This window comes from Carassius carassius, chromosome 4 (assembly GCF_963082965.1).
Source record: "Carassius carassius chromosome 4, fCarCar2.1, whole genome shotgun sequence".
In the NCBI taxonomy this organism is placed as follows: domain Eukaryota; kingdom Metazoa; phylum Chordata; class Actinopteri; order Cypriniformes; family Cyprinidae; genus Carassius; species Carassius carassius.
In genome coordinates, this window is record NC_081758.1 from 2973487 (window position 1) to 2996033 (window position 22547).

The following is a 22547-nucleotide window of genomic DNA, read 5'->3' on the forward strand; positions in this document are numbered from 1 at the left end:
CTGTTCCTATTCCTATTCCTGTTTGTTTGTTTGGATGGATTTTTGGTTTTGACCCCTGCTTTTTGGATTCTGAATTTGGATTACCCATTAAACTCACAGTGCGTTTGGATCTCTCGTCTCCTGTGTTTCCCTGGGTTCCCGAACGTAACATATGTTCAATATAATTAAAAATTAAGTTTACTTGTGACAATTTTTATTTCCACTAGATTCAGTGCAGCAACTGTGAAAAATGGTACCACTCTGTCTGTCTCGGAATGATTAAGAAAGAGGTACAAAAATGGAAGACGAGAAAGTGATTGTGTGTTTTCTATAAGTAAAAAGTACTTTACAAGTGTAGGTGTTAAAATATATTGTTTACTCTTGAATGTTTTTTTGTTGTTGTTTTTTGTTTTGATCAGCTCCTTATAAATGTTAAAATCAGTAAATTTTAAAATCAGTATAAATTTTTGATCAGTGTATAAATACCAGTTCAGTCAAAAAGGCTATTGTACTGTTGGCTGTTGTCGTTTCAAATTAGTTTACAGTATTAACAGGATCATTCTGCATTACATACATTTCGTAATTGTCAGGATGTAAATAAGGTACAACTTGTAAATGCAACTACCTTGTGCAACAGTAAGGATTAAATGTGAGGTTGTGTAAGTTGATCACTGTCCGCCTCTATTAACTGACACTGCTTTTACATCTCCCTGGTGGAAAATGCCATTACTAAATTAAAGTACAAAATGCTTCAAGCTGCAATGACGAGCCCAATTCACTAGTGCAACCACCATCCTCTAGTGTCATTGGGAAAGAGGTGTGCATGCATTGATATTAACCGTTTGGCAGTCTGGTTTTAAGGGTAACAGCAATGAAATGGTTAAACACCATGCGCACAGACAACAAAATATAAACCTTTGATAATGGTTTACAATAAGGTTTAAAGGAACACTCCCCTTTTTTTGGAAATATGCTCATTCTCCAACTCCCCCAGAGTTAATAAGTTGAGTTTTACTGCAGTGATATCACTGCGACTGCTGTACTCATGTGATGGCTGCACCGTTCCTTGATTATTACACCGGAATGAGTATAGTTTTTAATCATATCGGCCTAGAAAATCACAACTTTACATTTTCCACCGGTCTTAGTACACAATATAACTACAAAAGAGGAAAGTTTTAAATAGGAAAAATATCCATACTCTTTGGTCATTTCTGAATGCCATGCTGCTGGTCTCAAAACCTGAGATCGGCTGAATGGATTCAAAAATGGTATAAACTGGGAGTTTGAGAATGAGCCCATTTCCAAAAAAGTGGAATGTTCCTTTAATATGTTAACAGTACTTAACTGTGCATGTTAACTTGAACAATATGTTTTATAGTATTAATTCTATAATTACATACTAAAAATACATGATTAACTTTCATTTGTGTATCTGTTAACATCAGTTAATGTACCGTGAATCAACATGAACAAAAATAAATCAAGTAACATTAAAACATTAAAAGATTGATAAATGCTCTAATAATATATATTGTTCATATTCAGTTAATGTATAGTAATGCATTAAATAGTGTTAACAAATTAGACCTATTTTTAAAATACTACCAAAACTTGTAATTATGTAAAAACATTATTTAAATTATTTTAATGATCTAGTAGTGCAGTAATAATACTACACTTACAGTACATACTAACATAATTTATGTATTTGTTGGTCATTGTATCTTCTTGAATTTAGCAGGAACTTGCTCACATTTCTTATCCTATCCATCTAGTGAACAACTACAGTATCACAGCCTTCATCTGTCAACTAAAATGTCTGATATGAATATGAGCAGCACAGAATTGGTGCCAAGTAATGTCCCACAACCAAAAAACAATTGAAAAATGCATTTAAGTTTTCAAACATTAGATATTTACCAAGATCCTTGTGTTATTTATTTAAACCCCCCATAAAATGTAAAATATCAGTAAGCTTAAAACTGTATCATAATTATAATTTTTTGGGTACTTTCCAATGGCTGGTGGCTGCCCCGAACCGTAACCTCTAAATTTCATGTTATAAAATAATTTTTAAATGTTAAATAATTTTTTATTTTAAAAACAAATTTTGGATTTTTTTTTAAATAGTGATGTTCGAATATATATATATATATATATATATATATATGTGTGTGTGTGTGTGTGTGTGTGTTTATCTTTTATATTTTATTTGTAAATTTGCAAATGTTTTGCTGTATTGGCCGAGATTGATTTTAACTACACCCCTACATTTATGAACAGGAAATATTAATGTGTCCCTCTCTCTTAAAATAGCTACATTTTGATTAGATATGTCCCATAAGTTTGAGGCACATGATTTCAAAATCTTAAAATCTGTGTGTAACTTTAATGTTACTGCCAATCACCTGTTTTTCTGCAGTTAAGCTCTTTTTTGGTTTTATTCAATAGCTTTTAGCTTTTATATGTGTTAGACTTTAAATATTGTAAAAATGTTAATGGTTATTGATATTGATTTACTTCTAAAAACCTTTTAATAAAATAGAAAAAAGAGAAATGTGTGTGTATATATATACACACACACACACACACACAAATGCGATTTTCCAGATAATAAATAAATAAATACCAATAATGTTGTGTTGAAGGTTAATTTTGGACATGCAATTCCCTTTTCTACCAGTAGGGGTAAAAAGAAAGGTTGTGAAAAATGTCCACTGTCCCCCTCTATTGATTGACACTGGTTTCATGTCTCTGTCTCACTGCTGTAGAAAGTTATTACAAAAAGAAGGTTAATTTTGGACATGCAGTTCCCTAATCAGCCACTTGGGGTAAAATTAAAGGTTGTGAAAAATGTCCACTCTCTCCCTCTATTGATTGACAGTAGTTTCATGTCTCTGTGTCCCTGCTGTAGAAAGTTATTACAAAAAGAAGGTTAAATTTGGACATGCAATTCCCTTTTCTACCAGTAGGGGTAAAAAGAAAGGTTGTGAAAAATGTCCACTCTCTCCCTCTATTGATTGACACAGGTTTCATGTCTCTGTCTCCCTGCTGTAGAAAGTTATTACAAAAAGAAGGTTAAATTTGGACATCCAACTCCCTTTTCTACCGGTAGGGGTAAAAATAAAGGTTGTGAAAAATGTCCACTCTATCCCTCTATTGATTGACAGTGGTTTCATGTCTCTGTCTCCCTGCTGTAGAAAGTTATTACAAAAAGAAGGTTAATTTTGGACATGCAATTCCCGTTTCTGCCTGTAGGGGCAAAAAAGACGTTTTGAAAAAATGTCCACGGTTCCCCACTATTGATTGACACTGTTATCATGTCTATGTGCCCTTTAACTAAAAAGCTATTACAAAAACACCGCCTACTGAGCTATAGCAAAAAACGAAGAAAGTTTGCACTTTCCCAGGGCCGTGCTTATTATATCGACGGAAAATATAGAAAAAGAAGGCTGTGAAACATGATCAGCTTTGCCCTTTTGGCAGTCAAACTGTTTAGATTTTTTTATGGCAATTCGTTTTGGAGTTATTGGCGTTTACTGCTGAATGTGTCACGAATATCGAAAACAAAACCAACCCCGCTCTATACAGGAGTGTGTAAAATCATTCTCATTCATTCATCTCGGCTGTGGCTAGAAGGGATACAGCAACGGCCGCACGAGACGTAAAATCTCGCTGGATTCACAGGAAGAAAGTGAAAAAATAAAATAGAATAAAACAAATTTAAAGGGATGTTGTCTCTAGACCTCCTATTATAACTTTATGGAATCCATGTATTGATAGTTTTATGGCATATAATTTGGAAATTACCTCATAAATATTTAATAACTAATAAAGTAAAATAAATTTATTTCAAACTCATTTGACCACAGTAACTATTTCCTTGTAAACAGATTTAATTGTCATATTTTTGAGGTCTACGAACAGCAATTGTTTTTTTTTTGTTTTGTTTTTTTTTGCAGTTGTTTTTATTCACCCAGTAGTTATACTACTGCTTTTTTGTTAGAGATCATGTCCAGCTTTCAACTTTTGTTTGGAATATACATATATACATACATACATAAGATATTTACTTATGACATGTCAATCCATAGGAATATTATTATTATTATTATTATTTTTTTTTTACTTTTGTTGGCAAAGTTTAGTTACATAAATGCAAGTAAGATGATTATAAAGCATTATTTTAACCCTTGAAGTCAGAAGCTAAACAATACTTATATTTAATAACAAAAGCTAAACCTATTTATAATCTGACAAACAAGAAAGCTGTTAAGTGTAAGCATTTCCATGTTTTTATTTAATTTGTCCTTGCAAGAACATAGTAGGCCTATATACTGTACATGTGGAACAAGTATGAAGGTAAAATAGTAGCAAAACCAGAGAGCTTGGTGATTTGAATGTGAGAATTCGTCATATTAATATTGGTATTTGTAAGTTGAAATTTAAACTCAGCTCTGATGTGAAAAGCTGAATCTTTTGATTTGCACACACAGACACTTATCGAAACACCCGTGTTTTGAATTCAAATTCGAAGTTGCAGATTAATAGTTACAAATGTGTAAAATGACAGACACAAATGTGTACAACATATTTACTTTTGCACTTTACTTCAGTTTCACTCTACAACCACAAGTCAGCATGTACAGCCTCTCAGATTTGGCAGGACTGCTTCAAATATTAGGCTTTGACATATTCCTGTAGCAAAACAGAGTGAGTGAGAGTGAGAGAGTGCAGAACTGGGGTGCAAATTAAGCCGTTTTATTGGTCGATGACCAAAATTCAGTTTCACTGTATGACAAATTTTATATCACAGTAACTATATATTTCACAATATAGTTATTTACTGTATATATGTAGCCTAGTTATTCTGAAAATCAACAAAAGGGTTTTATATAATAAACAAACTCAAAAATAGGTTAGAAATTAAAACCTTGTATGATTTTTCTTTTCTTTGGTCAATTATGTTAGTAAAAACACACTCAACTTTTAGATCAACTGCCCCCAACTGACTGATATTAAATGCAACTTGTTAAACTTTAAATAAGGTGTTTCTGAATCTGAATTTTTAAATCTAATGTTATTCCTTACAAACAGCTGTTGGAAGCAAAACTGCTCTGAAATGCAGCATATTTTGTGAGAAAAACTGACATGCTATAGAACAAAAGTACTACTTTCAGGATCAGAATCAATCAATTAGTATTGAACATTATTGGATTTCATTCAGCAAATAATGCAGAATGTTTTATGTCACTCTTAACTATGGGCTTTTACTACACACATGCATTGCACTCACCTGTCACCCTTTTTACACACAACACAGAGAATGGATGGATGTCACCCTTCATTTTTGTAATAGTACAATAGTAGTAAAAACATGACGGCAGAAAGAAAAGAGTTTCCTGCACTATTTTTAACCTGAGGCACTTTTAATTTATTTTACATGAACATTCACATGTATTTCAAGTTTGGAATGTAGACTAAATGCACACTGGCCATCATATACATGTGACAACATACATACCACAGTCAACTGACGGCAATTCTTCTATGGAATTCTACTTTGCATTCACTCTTTTTTATGCTTTTGTGCTTTGGCATCAGGACGAGTCTTTCTGAAACATTTACGGAAAAGGCAACGGCATGTTTTAATGAAGAGGAATGTGATGAGTGCAACGATTGAGAGTAAGAAGGCCACTACATCCAGGCAGTGGTACTGAAACCAGCTCAGATCATGTGCCTGAACTCGTAGATGTTTAGCTCCTTTATGCCGCATCACAAATTCGATCCAGTAAACTGCCCGGTCCAAAGGCTTCATCGGCTGATCATGGTGGATTCTGGACAGTCTCATGATGCTCTCCTTGTACCTTATTAGAGAAGAAATAGAAGCGCTGCTTAACACAAGACATGCTCTTGAAATGCACAAACGTTTCAAAATTTGGAATGTGACAAGCCATGCTTCAAACTAGAATGTTGTTCTCTGTGCATTTGTATGTACTCTTCTGTATGTATTATTTTCTTTGAGTTGAAATTATAATTGTAATGTAGGTTTTTGTTCAAAATCCAATGTAAATGTAGAAATTACAAACATTTTACAACCTGTCCATAGCCTTTTAAGTAAAATAAACAAACAAACAAAAGCGTTATTTCTAAACTAATGAAACTTAGTGGAAATGGCATTTAGTAATACATTATTTCAACGGTATTTTCAAATTTATAAAGGACTAACTGACGATGGACTATTTATGACAATCTTCAGAGCATCCACCAGGTCTTTGGACTGCATTGAGTTGACATCAAGAAAAACAGCAGCTCCTTTGGTTTTCATGTGCATTAGATTATCAGGCTGGTCAGCAAACAGTGGCAAGCCCACCATTGGGACACCATGATAAATAGCCTCATACAGTCCATTTGTCCCACCGTGGGTTATGAAGGCCTTTGTTTTTGGATGACCTATCAGATAAAATAAAGTCTGAATCTATCTGACATAAATTAATGTTCTTTATGTATAATGAGTACACATGACAACACTTTCCTTACCAAGCAAATCATTCTGTGGGATCCAGTCATAGAGTTTTGTATTGGGGGCGAGAGTTTCTGGTGTTTTCCCATTATAACGCCAAACAACCTGTGCAAATACACATATACACCTTGATTTAGGGCACTGAGCATTTATTTTTCCTACATATCATTTTTTAAACCCTTTTAAAAGTTCATCTAAAGAACTCTGGGATTATTAAGAGAGTACATCATTGCTTTGTATGATGAGCAGATTAATTGAGGCTTCAATTCACATATAAACACATCCATAGAGCAAATCAGTAATGGTAAACAGAGAAGCTCAAATGTGCTTGCTTAATGCGCAAGAACCAGCAAGGTTTGTTCTCACTGCCGTTGCCCATATTTAAAGAGTACTGTATGTGCATTGATCGATTTTCAATGTGAATAAATACATAAATTAAATCTATTCATTATGTAAAGCAATTGTGTCTCTTCAGAAGACGTGGATTAAATTGCTTGATTCATATGGATTACTGTTTGTGGCGAGTGGGGCGGGGCCGAGGGACGTGGGAACAAGGAGTGAGGCCGGCAATGATTGGGCAAATCAGTGACACCTGCGACCCACCGCCGGTCTCGAGTCCCACGTAGGAGATGGAAGGATATAAAACTGGAGCGACGACAGTGAAGGACGAGAGAGGACCAGGCCTAGGCTTTTAGTTGTGTTTTGGTTTTTATTTGAGCGCACCAGTCGTCCGTGAGGGGCTGGTGCGCTGTTTTGTGTTTATTTTGGAGTTATTAAAATGTCAATTTGATTGTACGCCGGTTCCCGCCTCCTTCTTCCCGATGACGAAGAAGTTTTAATTCATTACAGTGGTGCCGAAACCCGGGAAGAAGGAGGCGGGAACCGGCGTACAATCAAATTGACATTTTAATAACTCCAAAATAAACACAAAACAGCGCACCAGCCCCTCACGGACGGCTGGTGCGCTCAAATAAAAACCAAAACACAACTAAAAGCCCAGGCCTGGTCCTCTCTCGTCCTTCACTGTCGTCGCTCCAGTTTTATATCCTTCCATCTCCTACGTGGGACTCGAGACCGGCGGTGGGTCGCAGGTGTCACTGATTTGCCCAATCATTGCCGGCCTCACTCCTTGTTCCCACGTCCCTTGGCCCCGCCCCACTCGCCACACTGTTATAATGTTATATAATGTTACAATGTCTTTGGCCGGCAGCCATATCACCCTGGAGCCCAACACCGGTTTCCCACTGAAGCTAAGCAGGGCTGAGCCTGGTCAGTACCTGGATGGGAGACCTCCTGTGAAAACTAGGTTGCTGCTGGAAGAGGTGCTAGTGAGGCCAGCAGGGGGTGCTCACCCTGTGGTCTGTGTGGGTCCTTGCGCCCCAGTGTAGTGATGGGGACACTATACTGTCAACAAGCACCGTCCTTCGGATGAGATGTTAAACCGAGGTCCTGACTCTCTGTGGTCATTAAAAATCCCAGGAAGTCTTTCGAAAAGAGTAGAGGTGTGACCATGGCATCCTGGCTAAATTCGCCCATTGGCCTCGGACCATCATGGCCTCCTAACAATCCCCATATCTGCTGATTGGCTTCATCACTCTGTCTCCTCTCCACCAGTAAGCTGGTGTTTGGTGGGCGTTCTGGCGCACTATGGCTGCCGTCGCATCATCCAGGTGGATGCTGCACACTGGTGGTGGATGAGGAGATACCCCATTACTGTGTAAAGCGCTTTGAGTGCCTAGAAAAGCGCTATATAAATGTAATGAATTATTATTATTATTATTATTATTTAGGAACTTCTTTGATTGGATTTTTAATTTAGGGACAGAAATCTCACATTTCATTAAACATCTTCATTTGTTTTTCAAAGATGAACGGAAGTGTTATGGACTTGAAACAACATGACGATGAGTAATTGATGAGAGAATTTTCTTTTTTGGTTGAACTTTCAATAATTGACAGTGAGAACTTTATTGCCTCATTAAAGACATTAAATACACAGTCTTATACCTTTTGGTTTTTGGCACAGAAATCCCTACAGACAAAATTACTGGAAAAATAAATCTAGAACCAAGGCAGCTGTTCTATTACTATAAAAAGGAAATCACACACCTTTTGTGGGATTTGACCAAGAGCAGAAGCAATAGTGTTAGCTCTTTCCAATGTCAAGTTGCCGATCATGGAACCCAGTGAGAAGACAACGATGCCATGATCTCCCGAGCTCTGCACAAACTCCTCTAGTTCCTAAAAGACAAACAAAGGAGCACATCCAGTCACACAAAAACTGAAAGCATTACAATTAAAAAAGTTGGTAATGAAAAATTAAGTTCAATTATTGCCCTGACATGTTTATTCCCTATATCCATCTTTTCTAATGACTTAAAACTGAACTAATTTTTCCATCAGAAATGCCATTTCAAAGTTTGCCACATGCAGTTTACAAAATGGGACTGACACTGTAAATCCACGGCATCTTTTAAAGTCAACAGATTGTGGAATTGCAAATTTAAGAATCTTTTTAAGATCTGCTGATTCTACATTTTGACATCACACCACATGAAAATCTAAGGTGATATGTTCCTGTGGCTCAGTGGTAGAGCTTTGTGTTAGCAGCGCAAAAGGATGTGGGTTCGATTCCCATGGAACACATATACTGTTAAAAAAAATTATAGTTTGAATGCACTGTAAGTCACTTTGGATAAAAGTGTCTGGTAAATGCATAAAGGTGAACTACATTGTATTGGGCAATCAAGATTAACATGATCAACATCAGTTTAATGATTAGATTGAACATACTTTCCTACGGTGGCCAAGAAAAATCAACTCGCTGCAACTTAAGAAAACACATGCAAACTGAAAAAACACCAGCAAATGAAGAAAACATCTTCATTAGTTTGACAACACAAGTGTTGCAAATCATCACAACACATGCATATAACGAAACGCGCTGCAAATCATCACAACACATGCACATTAACCTGTTAACTGTCACCCCGTCCCGTATACGGGACGCCTACGTTGACTATACTATATTACAATCAAATCTAATCTAATCCTGACAAACTATATATCGTTGGAAAGGTTCAAGACTCCCAAATATATATTTTTCCAATATTATTTGTTAAAAATTATGTAGGAAAAGTAATAGATTAATTTATGACAAGAGTGCACCCTCAGAAATCTACATTACAAAATGAGTTTTGACCTTTGTTTAAAAAAAAGACTTCCTCGTTGCCTTTTTCTCTATCATGTTTTAGAAATCATCAGAAGTTATATATCACTTGAAAACATAAAATCTCAAAATACATCCTTTAAAACCCATTTTAAAATCAGACATTGCATTACCATGTAAATGGCACATCAAAATCATGTTACAAAATGTTTTCAGTCATGAATTATAAAAATTTAGGTTTGTATCATGCACATTCAAGTCTATCTTCAAAAACGTGAGTGACAGTTAAGGGGTTAAGAAACAATTAATGAAGCATTGCAAATTTATTTTCATTAACCTTGAAATTATATTTAGCTGAGGATATTAAAGTTAGCCATCTTAAGTAACGTTTTACATTTAATCATGTAATTATGCAGCTTATTTAGGCTAATAATATCCAAAAGATAAAAGAATCATGCAATCAGGGTAAAAAAAAAAAAAAAAAACTCACCATTCAGTTCACCAACAACTCCACTGACCAGTAGCTACAGCACGATAAGCAAATCCCAGCCAGGTCCAACATTTTTTGGGGTCTCCTTGAAACATTTCCATTGTGGTCAGTGCTATTTGCAGCAGGATTTGCAGCGTTTCTTAATTTGCATGTGTTGTGAAGGATTTGCAGCACGTTTCGTTATATGCATGTGTTGTGAGATTTTGCAGAGCGTTTTGCTATATGCATGTGTTGTGAGATTTTGCAGCGCGTTTCATTATATGCATGTGTTGTGATGGATTTGCAGCGCGTTTCATATATGCATGTGTTGTGAGATTTTGCTGCGCGTTTCATTATATGCATGTGTTGTGAAGGATTTGCAGCACGTTTCGTTATATGCATGTGTTGTGAGATTTTGCAGCACGTTTCGCTATATGCATGTGTTGTGAGATTTTGCAGCGCGTTTCATTATATGCATGTGTTGTGATGGATTTGCAGAGCGTTTCGTTATATGCATGTGTTGTGAGGATTTGCAGCACTTGTGTTGTCAAACTGATGATGTTTTTTTATTTGATGGTGTTTTTGTTCAATTTGCATGTGTTTTCTTAAATTGCAGCGCGTTGAGCTCTCTCGGCCACCGTAGTTTCCAGTGAGAGGGGTTTGCCAGTCTTTTTCTTTCTGTCAAACTATTTAGTGAATATTTACTTGTGTTGCTTAAAACATGTTTTTTAGTCTAGGCATGCTAGTGCTTACAAGACTTTAGGCCAATTGATGTAAATTAGGTCTGTTTGAGCTCTCAGTTTGGGGTACATTCTCACCTCTATTTAACCCCTGGGTTAAGACCAATATGGACAAGGACTGCCCTCTGAATGCCTAAAATACAGTGCATGCCTGCCATAATCAGACTCGATGACTGCAGTGCCACACAGCATGTTCTCAATAAAGAATCCTGCTGAAGATATAGCAGAATTTCCTTGTCTTTGCTTCTGATTTTCCTATAGGAGCTAAATGAGATCCCGCACCCTACATCTACGGGCATGAAGTTGTTTACAGCGAAAAGGCAACAAGAATATTTCAGAAGAACAGATATTTCAAAATAGATGGCAAAGCAAAGTCATTACCTTTGACAGAGGCTTGGCTGGTTTGCAGTGTAGTCCTCCAACAAATTTAAAATTAGGCAGGAGTGGACGTGGATACTCGAAATCCCAGTAGGTTCTAATCAACCAGATGTCGGCTTTTCCCATGGTCTCACACATTGTTGTGGGTTTGCCTGTGACATAAAGAAAAGTTATGCTACTTGTTGATTTACAGCCAGTCAACTATTCAGATATTTTGCTTTCTTTTGCTTAATTCCCAGCAACCTTCTTGAACACTCAAGAAAACTGTAAATACATTTTCAAATCCAATTTACAAAATAGGCTTAGGCTTACATGCTTATTTTTTCAGTTGTTGGGATTATTTGAGGTCTACACAAATCTAAGCAAATACTGCATTTTCATTTTATAGAAAAGAGCAAGTCTGACATTTTACAATAGCCGTCGTTGCAAATACCCATAATTTTAACAGTATGCCAAGTGCTGTCCTGAATAAATAATTTTTTAAATAATCAGTTGGAGGCATAATTCAATGACTCACTCATAAAGACAGCCACTGTCATTACCTACTTGTGTATCTGTGTAACCTACAGAAAGAGTCGCTAAAAGCTCCCTTCACAAATGCTTGTAATGCACAGTCACAAATAAATAAAATGATACAAATGAGGCAAAAACCATAGAAGCCATTTCCCTTTCAGTCGGTCACCCTCGACGTCATGTCGGTGACCGACGAAATTGGGATATCGCTTCGATAGAACAATCTACTTTGAGTGTAAACTAAATGAGCCAATGCACATTGGCATGCAATTATTGCATCCAGCTGCCGCTGATAACAACGTGATTATAAGACAGCAGGTGTAATGCATACCAGCTTCTCGCTTCGAAGCAAATCGTTAGTATCGTTCTGCTCAACTGTGTCTACTGTGAACTATGTGTTGGTGAGATGGCGCTTCAGCGGTGGTCGTTCCTGAGTCGAGTGGCGCACTCCGGGCTGCACTACCCCCTGTCGTGTTGCAAGCAGCCAATTCCCCTGTGTGCCTCAGCACTAAAAGAGCATTTCCTAAAGAGCTAATTTCTCTAAAAGGACGGCGGTACAGCGAAGGGGTATTTGGTGATTCCCCCAGTGGAGCGGGCAGTAGCAATGCAATTGTGTCCCAAGTCTGCCTCCTGCTGGCTGGGAGACCTTGTGCTTCCTTCCTGGACCTATAGGCATTCATCTGCTCTAACCGGCAGTGCCAATATGGCTTGCGAGGAAGCTGCTTCTGCCTTACATGCCATGGCATTATTGCAGGTGCACCAGGCTCAGGCACTGAAGGACCTGCACGAGGGTGGGTACAATTCAGCGGTTCTGAAAGAACTCCGAACCACCACTGACCTCGCGTTCCGAGTGACGAAGGTCACCATGAGTTTGCTGGGTCGTGCAATGTCCATGCTAGTGGTCCATGCTAGGGACAATGACTAAGTCCGGTTTCTCAATGCCACTGTGTCCCAAACTGGCCTCTCCGGCGTTGCAGTCGAGAGCTTTGCCCAGCAGTTCTCGGCTGCCCAGAAGCAGACTAAGGCGATCCAACACATCCTGCCCCAGCGGGCACCTGCTGCCTTCACCCATCCGCCAGCCATAGTGCCCAAGCCTGCTCATCTCCGAGGGCAGCCCCCTGCGTCTGTCCCCACTCCAGTGCCGCATCTACAGCAGCCTCCAGCAAGTGGCGCCATAGAGCTAAGCGTAACCTGCCTCACCCGTCCTGGCCCCCGTCAAACCTGGCGGCGAGCGGAAGAGCAAAAGGCCTCATGGGGGCCGCCCTCGTAGATAAGCAGGCTTGGGCACTGCGGCCCAGAGAGAGGTAGCTGCTTTCTCCCCTGGAGGAGGGCCAGGTGGAGAATCTGGAAATCTCAATGAGAGAGCAGTTTTCTCTACTCTGGTTCCCAGGAGGGCACGGAGTGTTGCGGATGGCCAAGCACCGGACCTCACTCATCCTCCTCCTTCGCCAGATGGCAGCAGCGGGCAGTTCGAGAGCATCAACAAAGGCCCTACTCACACACCCTCTGCCAACTTGTGGAACCAGGTGAGCCCTGCACCCCACACTCACACCATTCTCTGGCCTGCTCACAAGCTGCCCGGGTTGGGTCCCTGGGTTCCACCTCGCTGCCCCACTGCGGGTATAGATGTGGTTCCACTAGTACCGCTTGTATGGTATCTAAGCGCCTGGTCAAAGCTACCCAGCCCGTCTCGCTGGCTTCTACGGACCATCAGTCTCAGCTATGCGATTTAGTTTGCCTGGTGTCCCCCCAAGTTCAGCTGTATCTGCTTCACTACAGTGAAAGCAGCCGATGCCCCGGTTCTGCGGGCAGAAATCGCAGTCCTACTGGCGAAGGATGCGATAGAGCCGGTTCCTACTGTCGATATGAGGATGGGGTTTTACAGCCCTTACTTCATTGTAACCAAGAAAGGCGGTGGGTTACGACCAATCTTGGATCTGCGAGTTTTGAATCGGCTACCGTTCAAGATGTTGACACAGAAATGCATCTTCGGGTGCATCCGTCCCCGAGATTGGTTTGCAGCAATCAACCTGAAGGATGCGTACTTTTCTACGGTTTGCGTTCAAAGGACAGGCATATCAGTGCTATCCCTGTGCCAATGCCTGTCTCCCCGTTTCTTCACGAAAATCACGGAGGCAGTTCTTGTTCCACTCAGAGTGCAGGGTGTTCATATTCTCAACTATCTAGACGATTGGCTGATACTAGCACAATCTTGGGATCAGTTGTACGAGCACAGGGACTTGGAGTTCCGGCACCTCAGCCTGTTGGTCCTTCGGGTCAACTGGGAATAGAGCAAACTCCGATGCAGAGGATCTCTTTTCTCGGTATGGAGTTGGATTCAGTCGAACAGACAGCATGCCTCACAGAGGAACAAACGCGGTCGGTGCTAGTCTGCTTGAATATATTCAAGGGCAGGACTGCGGTCCCACTGAAACTCTTTCAGAGGCTCCTGGGGTATATGGTGGCCCAGGTAGCACTTACACCACTCGACCTGTTACATATGAGACCGCTCCAGCACTGGCTTCATGGCCGAGTCCCGAGGTGGGCTTGGAAGTGCGGCACTCATTGGGAACAAGTTACACTGGCCTGTCGCCAAACCTTCACCCCGTGGTCAGATCTTACGTTCCTCTGGGCAGGGTGCCCCTAGAACAGATCTCCAGGTTTGCTGTGGTGTACACGGATGGCTCCACCACCGGCTGGGGGTCAACGTACAATAGGGATGCAGTCTCAGGGGTTTTGACGGGCCCGCAGCTATATTGGCACATCAATTGCCTAGAGTTGTTAGCAGTGCGCCTTGCCTTGAACCGTCTCAAAGGTCACTTACAAGGCAAGGCACCTCAAATTTCTCCATATACACCTAAACGGATGCTATATATGTATTTGCTCCCGAGAACTTCTTCGGGAAGGATAGGGCTTCCACAGCATCCCTGTTCCAGGCAGAACGGGTACATTTTCCAAGTGTTATCCAATCTCACCCAGTGATTGGAAATGGTGAGTGGAACTACTTGTTCAGAGCCCCGACCTACACCTAATAGGGGTGCAGGCAGCTCGCACAGGGCACTGGAAGGGGCAGCAACCATGGCGCTTTGGTAGGGATCCCAATTTTGTCGGTCAACGACGTGATGTCAAGAGTGACCGACTGAAACGTAATGTCTCGGTTACATATGGTAACCCTTGTTCCCTGAAGGAGGGAACGGAGATGTCACGTCCCATCACCACAGTTGCTATACCACCGCTGAGCCGCCGGGTCACTGGCTTAGCTCCTGCTGCTCCTGCACCTGATGCCTTATTATACACATGCTGTGATCAGCGGCAGCTGGATGCAATGATTGCATGCCAAAGTGCATTGGCTTATTTAGTTTACACTCGAAGTAGATTAGTCTATCGAAGCGATATCCCAATTTCGTCAGTCACCGACATGACGTCTACGTTCCCTCCTTCAGGGAACGAGGGTTATCATGTGTAACCGAGACGTTTCCACCACTGAAAAAAAAAACATTAAATAAGGTTCTTGCAACTTTTTATCTCACAATTCGCAATTGTGAGTTTATGTCTCTTCTTGCAATTTTATGTCATAATTCTGAGAAAAGTCAGAACAGCAAGTAAACTTGGAATTGCATAAAGAAAGTCCGAATTGTGAGATAAAAAGTCTCAATCACCTTTTTTATTTATAATTAAGTGGCAGAATTTTGAGTGCTGATACTGTCCAGTGGCTCTTTGATAAAACAAAAGAGCCACTGGACAGTATCAGCACTCTTAGAACACCGTTCATGAATCAAATAGATGGACTATTGTAAAATAATAAATATTATTTGTTAAAAATGTTGCTTATGTTTTCACTGTAATACTTACTAAGATATCTTACAGAATGAATTACTTTTGAATTATGAATGTATTAAGATCATATGTTATTAACGCCTATATGTTTGCTAAAAACATTCACACATTCAGTAGCCTATATTCATTGAAAAATTATTTAAAACATCAACTTTGTATGCCGCAAGTGCAAACAGCATCTGGAAAGATACAAAGATTACCGAACAATTAAAACATAAAAGTGTACAAAAACAAATTAATTACCCCATATTTCAGTGTAAAGCAGATCAAAGGTGAACTTCATGTTCAATCGAAATATAAATGTATGTATGATGTAGAGGAGCATGTTTTCAACTCTCTCTGTGAAGCTCATATGATCGGTGAGGTGATCTTGCAAAGCGGCTGCAGGAACGTAGGATGGCGGCGCAGGCATCTGACCACAAAACCGCTCGAAAGTGTATGAAAATGTTGCACGCAGCGAAAGGACGTGCGGGATATTCAGCTTCTGTGCCATCAAGTCAGTGCATGGCATCATTGGATCAGAAAACAGCACATCATAATGAGATTCTTGAAGCGTGTGTAAAAGATCCTCATTGTGAAACATGCTCTTGCATAGGTCAGTAGCCAGCAGCATGAAGTTTGACATCACTCGCCGGATGTTGAACACAATCTCGTATTTACTGGCTGTGTCATTCATCCAGAGGTGAATGAAGTCACTCCACACAGCATTGGACTCTTCTTTCTTCGTGTTGACTTTAAACACATTGAAATCGAACTGCTCCTTCTGTGTGTGCGGTACAGTAGGTGATGAAGAACTGACCAGAACAGTCACACTGTGGTTACGATCGACCAGCGCGTCAATAATCGCACGCATGTTGTGCCAGTGACTGTACTCGCCTGGCAACACTAAAACCTTGCCAGCTTCTACTCCACACAGCAGTACAAGCACAAATAAAGTCCCAGAAATCATGGTAAAATAAAATATATCTGCTTCTGGATAGGTGCAGTGCCATCTGGGGAATGAGGATCCAAGTGTATAGGCTATGTGCACAACAGGATTTGGGCAAAGGTCACATTGCATTATGGAGGGTAGGTGCACTTTGTCCTGAATGCATGAAGCCATTTTCCCAAAAGATAATTACTGTTGACTTAAACTTTCACTTAATTGAAGCTTTCACCTTTCAATTGCTTTATTTTGGATAACTGCATGCTGTAGCTCAGAGAATGTAAAAGAATATGAAAATGTTTAGAACAACACTGTTATAATGGCTATATTTCATAAACTTCCCATTTGCCTTAGAAAATGTAAGTCCGATTCTGAACAATAACAATACCTATGGTACTATAAATAGGTCAGATAACAAGTCCAATCGATTAAATATGTTTTTATTTATGGTATATTATGGTCAATAGCTTCAAAATTTCAATTGTCATCAAGATACTCGCTTAAGTCAGCCTTCTAGTTCATCACAAACACTCACACGGGACAGCTTTCAAACAGATTAAAGGACTAAATTCTGTTCCCCACCGAATTTCACTACAGATTCAGTTTCATGATCCTGAACTCACAATTCACCATATCGACCACTATAAGCTCAAGCATAGTTCAGGCAGACACAGCGTGACAGCCAGCATCAGCTGATTGTAATCCCTCTGTAACTGTCAAAGGCATGTTTCTAAGAGAAATGCATTATTTATGTGCATTAGTTATGTTTAAAAATTCTCATCAATTTGAGTTCATATATTGTTTAAAAGTAAAGAATGTGCTCCCTTAAAATGTTTAATGTCATGGGTTCTTAAGAAAGAGTTGGTAGGTGTGTTCGACTTCACGAAGCATTGCGCAAACCGATCGCAGTCTGACTTGAAGCAGTGCATGCTGGTTAGAAATGTTGTCCGACCTGAGACGGCACCAACACCACATGTCTGTCATGTGTGGCATCAAAGTACCACGAAAGCGTTTCGAGAGCAGCCGGCTGAATCAGCCGCTGCAGTTTATCCAGAGCAGCTGCAGGAGCGCTGATGACGACACAGCTGTTCATGATTGGCCAGATTCAGCACATGACAATGATCACGTGTGTTTCGGGTTAGTCTAGGCATTTCAGTTTCAATAATGGCAACAAATCTGTGTTTTTAGAATGGTAAAAGCTTTTAAATGTAGTCGCATTGTTGTATTGAGTCCCGTTTATCATACAACACTAATAAAAGCATGTATGCCCCACTGTATTAGTTTATAAATAGTATATATTTATGTTGAACTTTATTCTTGAGAATATGGCGCTCATATCTCATGTAAAAACAGTTTCAGTTGCTCATGAAAACGTTTATAAAACGTCGGTGTATTTTACAAATATTGCATTTAATTCACTTCATATGTGATACAGTATGCAAACACCACGTGAGTGTCACTAACGGGAGCCGAAAGTGTCCGTCTTGACATGTCTGTTTTCAACTCCGCCCCTGACTGCAAGCGGCTACTCTCGTTGATCACCGTCTACAGTCGTGCTTCAAGTCAAACGCACCCTGTGTCCAGCTTGACGGCTCTGTTTTCAACTCCGCCCCTGACTGCAAGCGGCTACTCTCGTTGATCGCTGTCTGTAGCCGAGCTTCAAGTCAAACGCACCCAATATTGAAGAGTAACAGGTCATATGACCATGTGGAGTTGAACGCGGGACCGCTGCATTATGGGTTGAAGAAACATGGATGCAGAGAAATGTTAATGGTATGGAGAGCCTGAAAAAGAGTACCTTTATCTGCATGGTCTAAGAGGGCGCACACGGTAATAGGGCTTGGGCGCCGAGTTGCATTCTGGGACGTGACGGCCATGTTGCTAGCCTCGGGAATGTAAACATACAGCAAGTTGAACGAGAAGAGCAGAGTTGGGAGAAAGAAAAAAGAAGTTAAAATCTCGAAAAGGTTGTGGGATTTATAGGGATACACTAAAAAGGGATGCCAGGGACCGGTATGTGGACAAAATCTGCACTATTAACGGTTTGGATCCATATGAAATTCCCAACAAAGAGTGGAGTACCGACGAAGACTTGCTGCCGCACTTTTGCATTACAGATATCTTCGGCTACCTTGTTTGTTTTGTGAGCGCCTACCCTTCAGAATAGTTTCGAAGCTACAAGTCATTGAAGCCTCATGTACAGTTCACAAATGGATGGGTTCAGGAGCTGCAAATCATAGAACCGGAACAGCGGCAAACAGTATACAGTAATCTGGTAAGCTGCGCTCTACCTAGCTGCTAGTTTAGTAACCGTTAGTGCTAACAACCGTTCACACATGGACTTTTATCAATGTGTTTCAAAAGTGTAGTTAGCAGCTGTCAAACCTCCCGTTTTTTCCGGGGTTCTCACGTATTTGAGCTCTTTTCCCGCTGTCTTCCCGTTTTAGTATTTTCCTGTAAAATATCCCGTTAGCCCTTCAATCGGATCTGTCAAGTCTCTGTGTTGTTTTCCTGTTGCTACTCCTTGCCCTTCCAGCGAAACAGATGTTTTCAAAGCATCGTTCTGCTTACTTGAAAGCAACCTTAGCGTGGTTGTTGTGAGAGCACGATTTCACGCCAATCTGTAACTAAAGTCACGTTAGACCTAGCTTCACAAATCGCTTAACGTTAGTTAATGCAGCAGTTTTGTAGTACGAATTTTTGCTGTCAGCAGAGGGATAGCAACAAAAAGATGAAAGTTGAAATTTCCCGTATTTTGGATGAGTAACCCGAGAAATTTCCCTTATTTTCAATGTTGACTTAAGCTATATAAATTAATATTCAGATGTTATGGTCTCCATGGTCGCGCCTCCAAGCAGGAAAGCGGTGTAAAGTTAATCCATTCTCATTTTATTTTCCCCATGGCGATTATGTGTTGCACTATTACACCCCACAATACAGCAACGGTTTACCATGGTTGAAATAGATTTTTAATTAATCAAATTAAGACACACGGATGAGAAGGAGTATGTCTAAACACTGCGCAGTAGTCCGAGTAGCAGTAAAGGAGGCCATCAACATGGCGGCCACGCCAAGTAATGACGTCACGACTTCCAAGCCCTATTCATCTTTAAAGCTGTTTGTGTATGATATTGTTTTATATCAGTTTATGTAAACAATGTTATGTGTAAATAGCGATGTAATTGGATTCGGATTTGTCGCATGTGTTCATTTGCATATCAGCAGACATTTACATGAGACTTGAAAAGGACTCGACTAAATGCATATTTTGAACATTATATGCTTTATTTCTTGTAGTTTTCATGGTGTCTGCTAAAAAGAGACAAATAAACAGCAAAAAGACTGTATGAAGCGTGGCTCATTTCATTAGACCAGTGCAGCTACACCCTCCCACTACAATTAAAAAAGGTATATAAGTTCACCCATACTCACAGTTGCCTTAAGCCCCAAGTATACTTTGTTTTTGTATGTATACGCTAGCGTGTGCGTACAGTCGAACATGTAGCCTTTCAAAGTATACTCTATTTATTGTGTGCGAACGTGGGCAGTCGACACATGCACTCTTGAAAGCTTCATCCTTGTACAGTGTCTGATCTATTTTTCCACATAAGTTATGGCCGATAACAAATATATTTAAACTCTTTTAAACCAAAGTCGAGCTGTCTCATACCCTCTCGCTCACAAGTGCTTATCAATGCAGCCATCTGTTGTTGCAGTCTCGCTATATTGCTGTTGTTCTTCTGTTTCTTTAATTTCATTTTCTACTGTGAAAAAATGGCCAGGGATAGTGTTGCCACCTGTGGAACATCTGATTACTGCAAAAATAATTCAGTGCACATATGTGACCCTTCGCGTACAAAGTACTCATGGTTACAAAAACCGGGTGGTGCATGCATAATACACGTATACAATTTTTATGATGCAATTCGCGTCACGTGCACTGTACGCTGACCCTCATGCATTAAAAATTAAGTATACTTTGGGCTTTAGTCTGCAAAGACATGAACTTACCCTCCTCCATCCCCAGCTCCTCCTTATACAGGCATGATCACTTAGCGTAGGGGCAGGAAAACAATGGTCCCGGAGAGCCGCAGCCTTGCAGAGTTTTGCTCCAACCCTAATCAAACACACCTGAACAAGATAATCAAGGACTGAAGAGTTATTATAAAGCAACAGGCAGGTGAGTTTTAAGTAGGGTTGGAGCAGAACTCTGCAGGGCTCTCAAGGACCAGAGTTCGGCACTCCTGACTTAGCGTCTTGCCAACGGTAATCATCTATCAGCTAATCGTTGCTTAATCTTAAAAGCTTCAGGGGTTTCAAACCTCCGTTGTGGACAGCTCAGAATTTGAACCCTTCTGACTAAAGCCTGCCACTAAAATAATGTTCAGCAGTGGTCATGACTGAATTGACTTTTCATTTGTCATGCTGGTTGCGTCCAGTGTAGACATGTTAGACAGCTGCTCAGCCAATCAAATCAAGGGCAAGTACTAAATGTTGTAGAATAATGAATATTATTTCTTAAAAAAATGTAGCTTATATTTTTACTGTAATTAAAATATCTTAAAGGCTTATTATGTTATTAAAGCATATTGTCAGTATTGCACAACATTTAAGTCATTAACTGCTGTCTTCCACATATTTTATATCGTATATTCATTGACAAATGGATTTAACCATCAGTTTTGTGTGCCAAATAGACAACTCCTTCCGACAATTAAAGCACATGCATAAAGGTTGGCCAAAACAAAAAAATACCTCTTATTTCAGTGTAAAGCCAGTCATAAGTGAACTTCATGTTCAGTCGAAATATAGATGTATGTATGATGTAGAGGAGCATGTTTTCAACTCTCTCTGTGAAGCTCATATGATCGGTGAGGTGATCTTGCAAAGCGGCTGCAGGAACATAGGATGGCGGCGCAGGCATCTGACCACAAAACCGCTCGAAAGTATACGCAAATGTTGCACGCAGCGACTGGACGTGCGGGATATTCAGCTTCTGTGCCATCAAGTCAGAGCATGGCATCATTGGATCAGAAAACAGCACATCATAATGAGATTCTTGAAGCGTGTGTAAAAGATCCTCATTGTGAAACATGCCCTTGCATATGTCAGTAGCCAGCAGCATGAAGTTTGACATCACTCGCCAGATGTTGAACACGGTCTCGTATTTACTGGCTGTGTCATTCATCCAGAGATGAATGAAGTCACTCCACACAGCATCAGCCTCTTCTTTCTCCATATTGACTTTAAACACATTGAAATCGAACCGCTCCTTCCGTGTGTGCGGTACAGTAGGTGATGAAGAACTGACCAGAACAGTCACACTGTGGTTACGATCGACCAGCGCGTCAATGATCGCACGCATGTTGTGCCAGTGACTGTACTCGCCTGGCAACACTAAAACCTTGCCAGCTTCTACTCCACACAGCAGTACAAGCACAAATAAAGTCCCAGAAATCATGGTCAGATGTTTCTGCTTCTGAAAGTGCAGCGTGATCTGGGAAACGAGGATCTAAATGAGTTATAAGTTATCTAAATGAGTTATAAGTTAACTAAATAAGTTATGTGCACAACAGGATTTGGGCAAAGTTCGTGTTGCATTATAGAGGGTAGGTGCACTTTGTCCTCAATTATTAAAGCTATTTTGTCAAAAGATAATGAATACTGTTGACTTAAACTCATTCAACTCAAGCTTGCAGTTGACACTCTAATCTCTTTTATTTGTTTTCCCTTTGTTGTTCTGACTATGTAGAGGGACATACAAATGTTACCATTAACAAAACTTTTTCTTTAGAAAACGTAAGTAGAAAACCTTATTTAGATGGTTATTGTTTCTCATGTGGATGTCTGTAAAAAAAATAAAAATAATAATTACATTGCACCCCATTGATAAAACTATGGATTTGAATGACGATCTATTCACAGTGAAGAAGTGATTTCTGTGATCATACGAACCCCTGCTCACAAATCCAGTCGCATGATTGTCTTCTGTAAATAAAATGCCACATGCT

General features: G+C 40.0%; 1 protein-coding gene and 1 pseudogene across 4 annotated transcripts in view; one reads left to right on the forward strand and one right to left on the reverse strand.

The window, feature by feature from the left end:
- Positions 1 to 4566: 4566 nt before the first annotated feature.
- LOC132132699 (UDP-glucuronosyltransferase 2C1-like) overlaps positions 4567 to 22547 on the reverse strand; it is a 35901-nt gene continuing 17920 nt past the window's right edge. For 2 of the 4 annotated variants that reach the window (XM_059545208.1, XM_059545184.1), the window contains 5 exons: positions 11265 to 11413; positions 8615 to 8746; positions 6523 to 6610; positions 6216 to 6435; positions 4567 to 5849 (listed from right to left, as the gene is read on the reverse strand). In XM_059545208.1, the coding sequence (XP_059401191.1) occupies positions 5552 to 5849; positions 6216 to 6435; positions 6523 to 6610; positions 8615 to 8746; positions 11265 to 11413 (887 nt within the window). In that variant the 3' untranslated portion in view covers positions 4567 to 5551. Of the gene's footprint in view, positions 5850 to 6215; positions 6436 to 6522; positions 6611 to 8614; positions 8747 to 11264; positions 11414 to 15854; positions 16497 to 21291; positions 22051 to 22547 lie in introns of those variants that run through there. The other 2 variants (XM_059545200.1, XM_059545193.1) reach the window with 2 other exon arrangements.
- Positions 7708 to 7824, forward strand: LOC132140122 (5S ribosomal RNA; annotated as a pseudogene).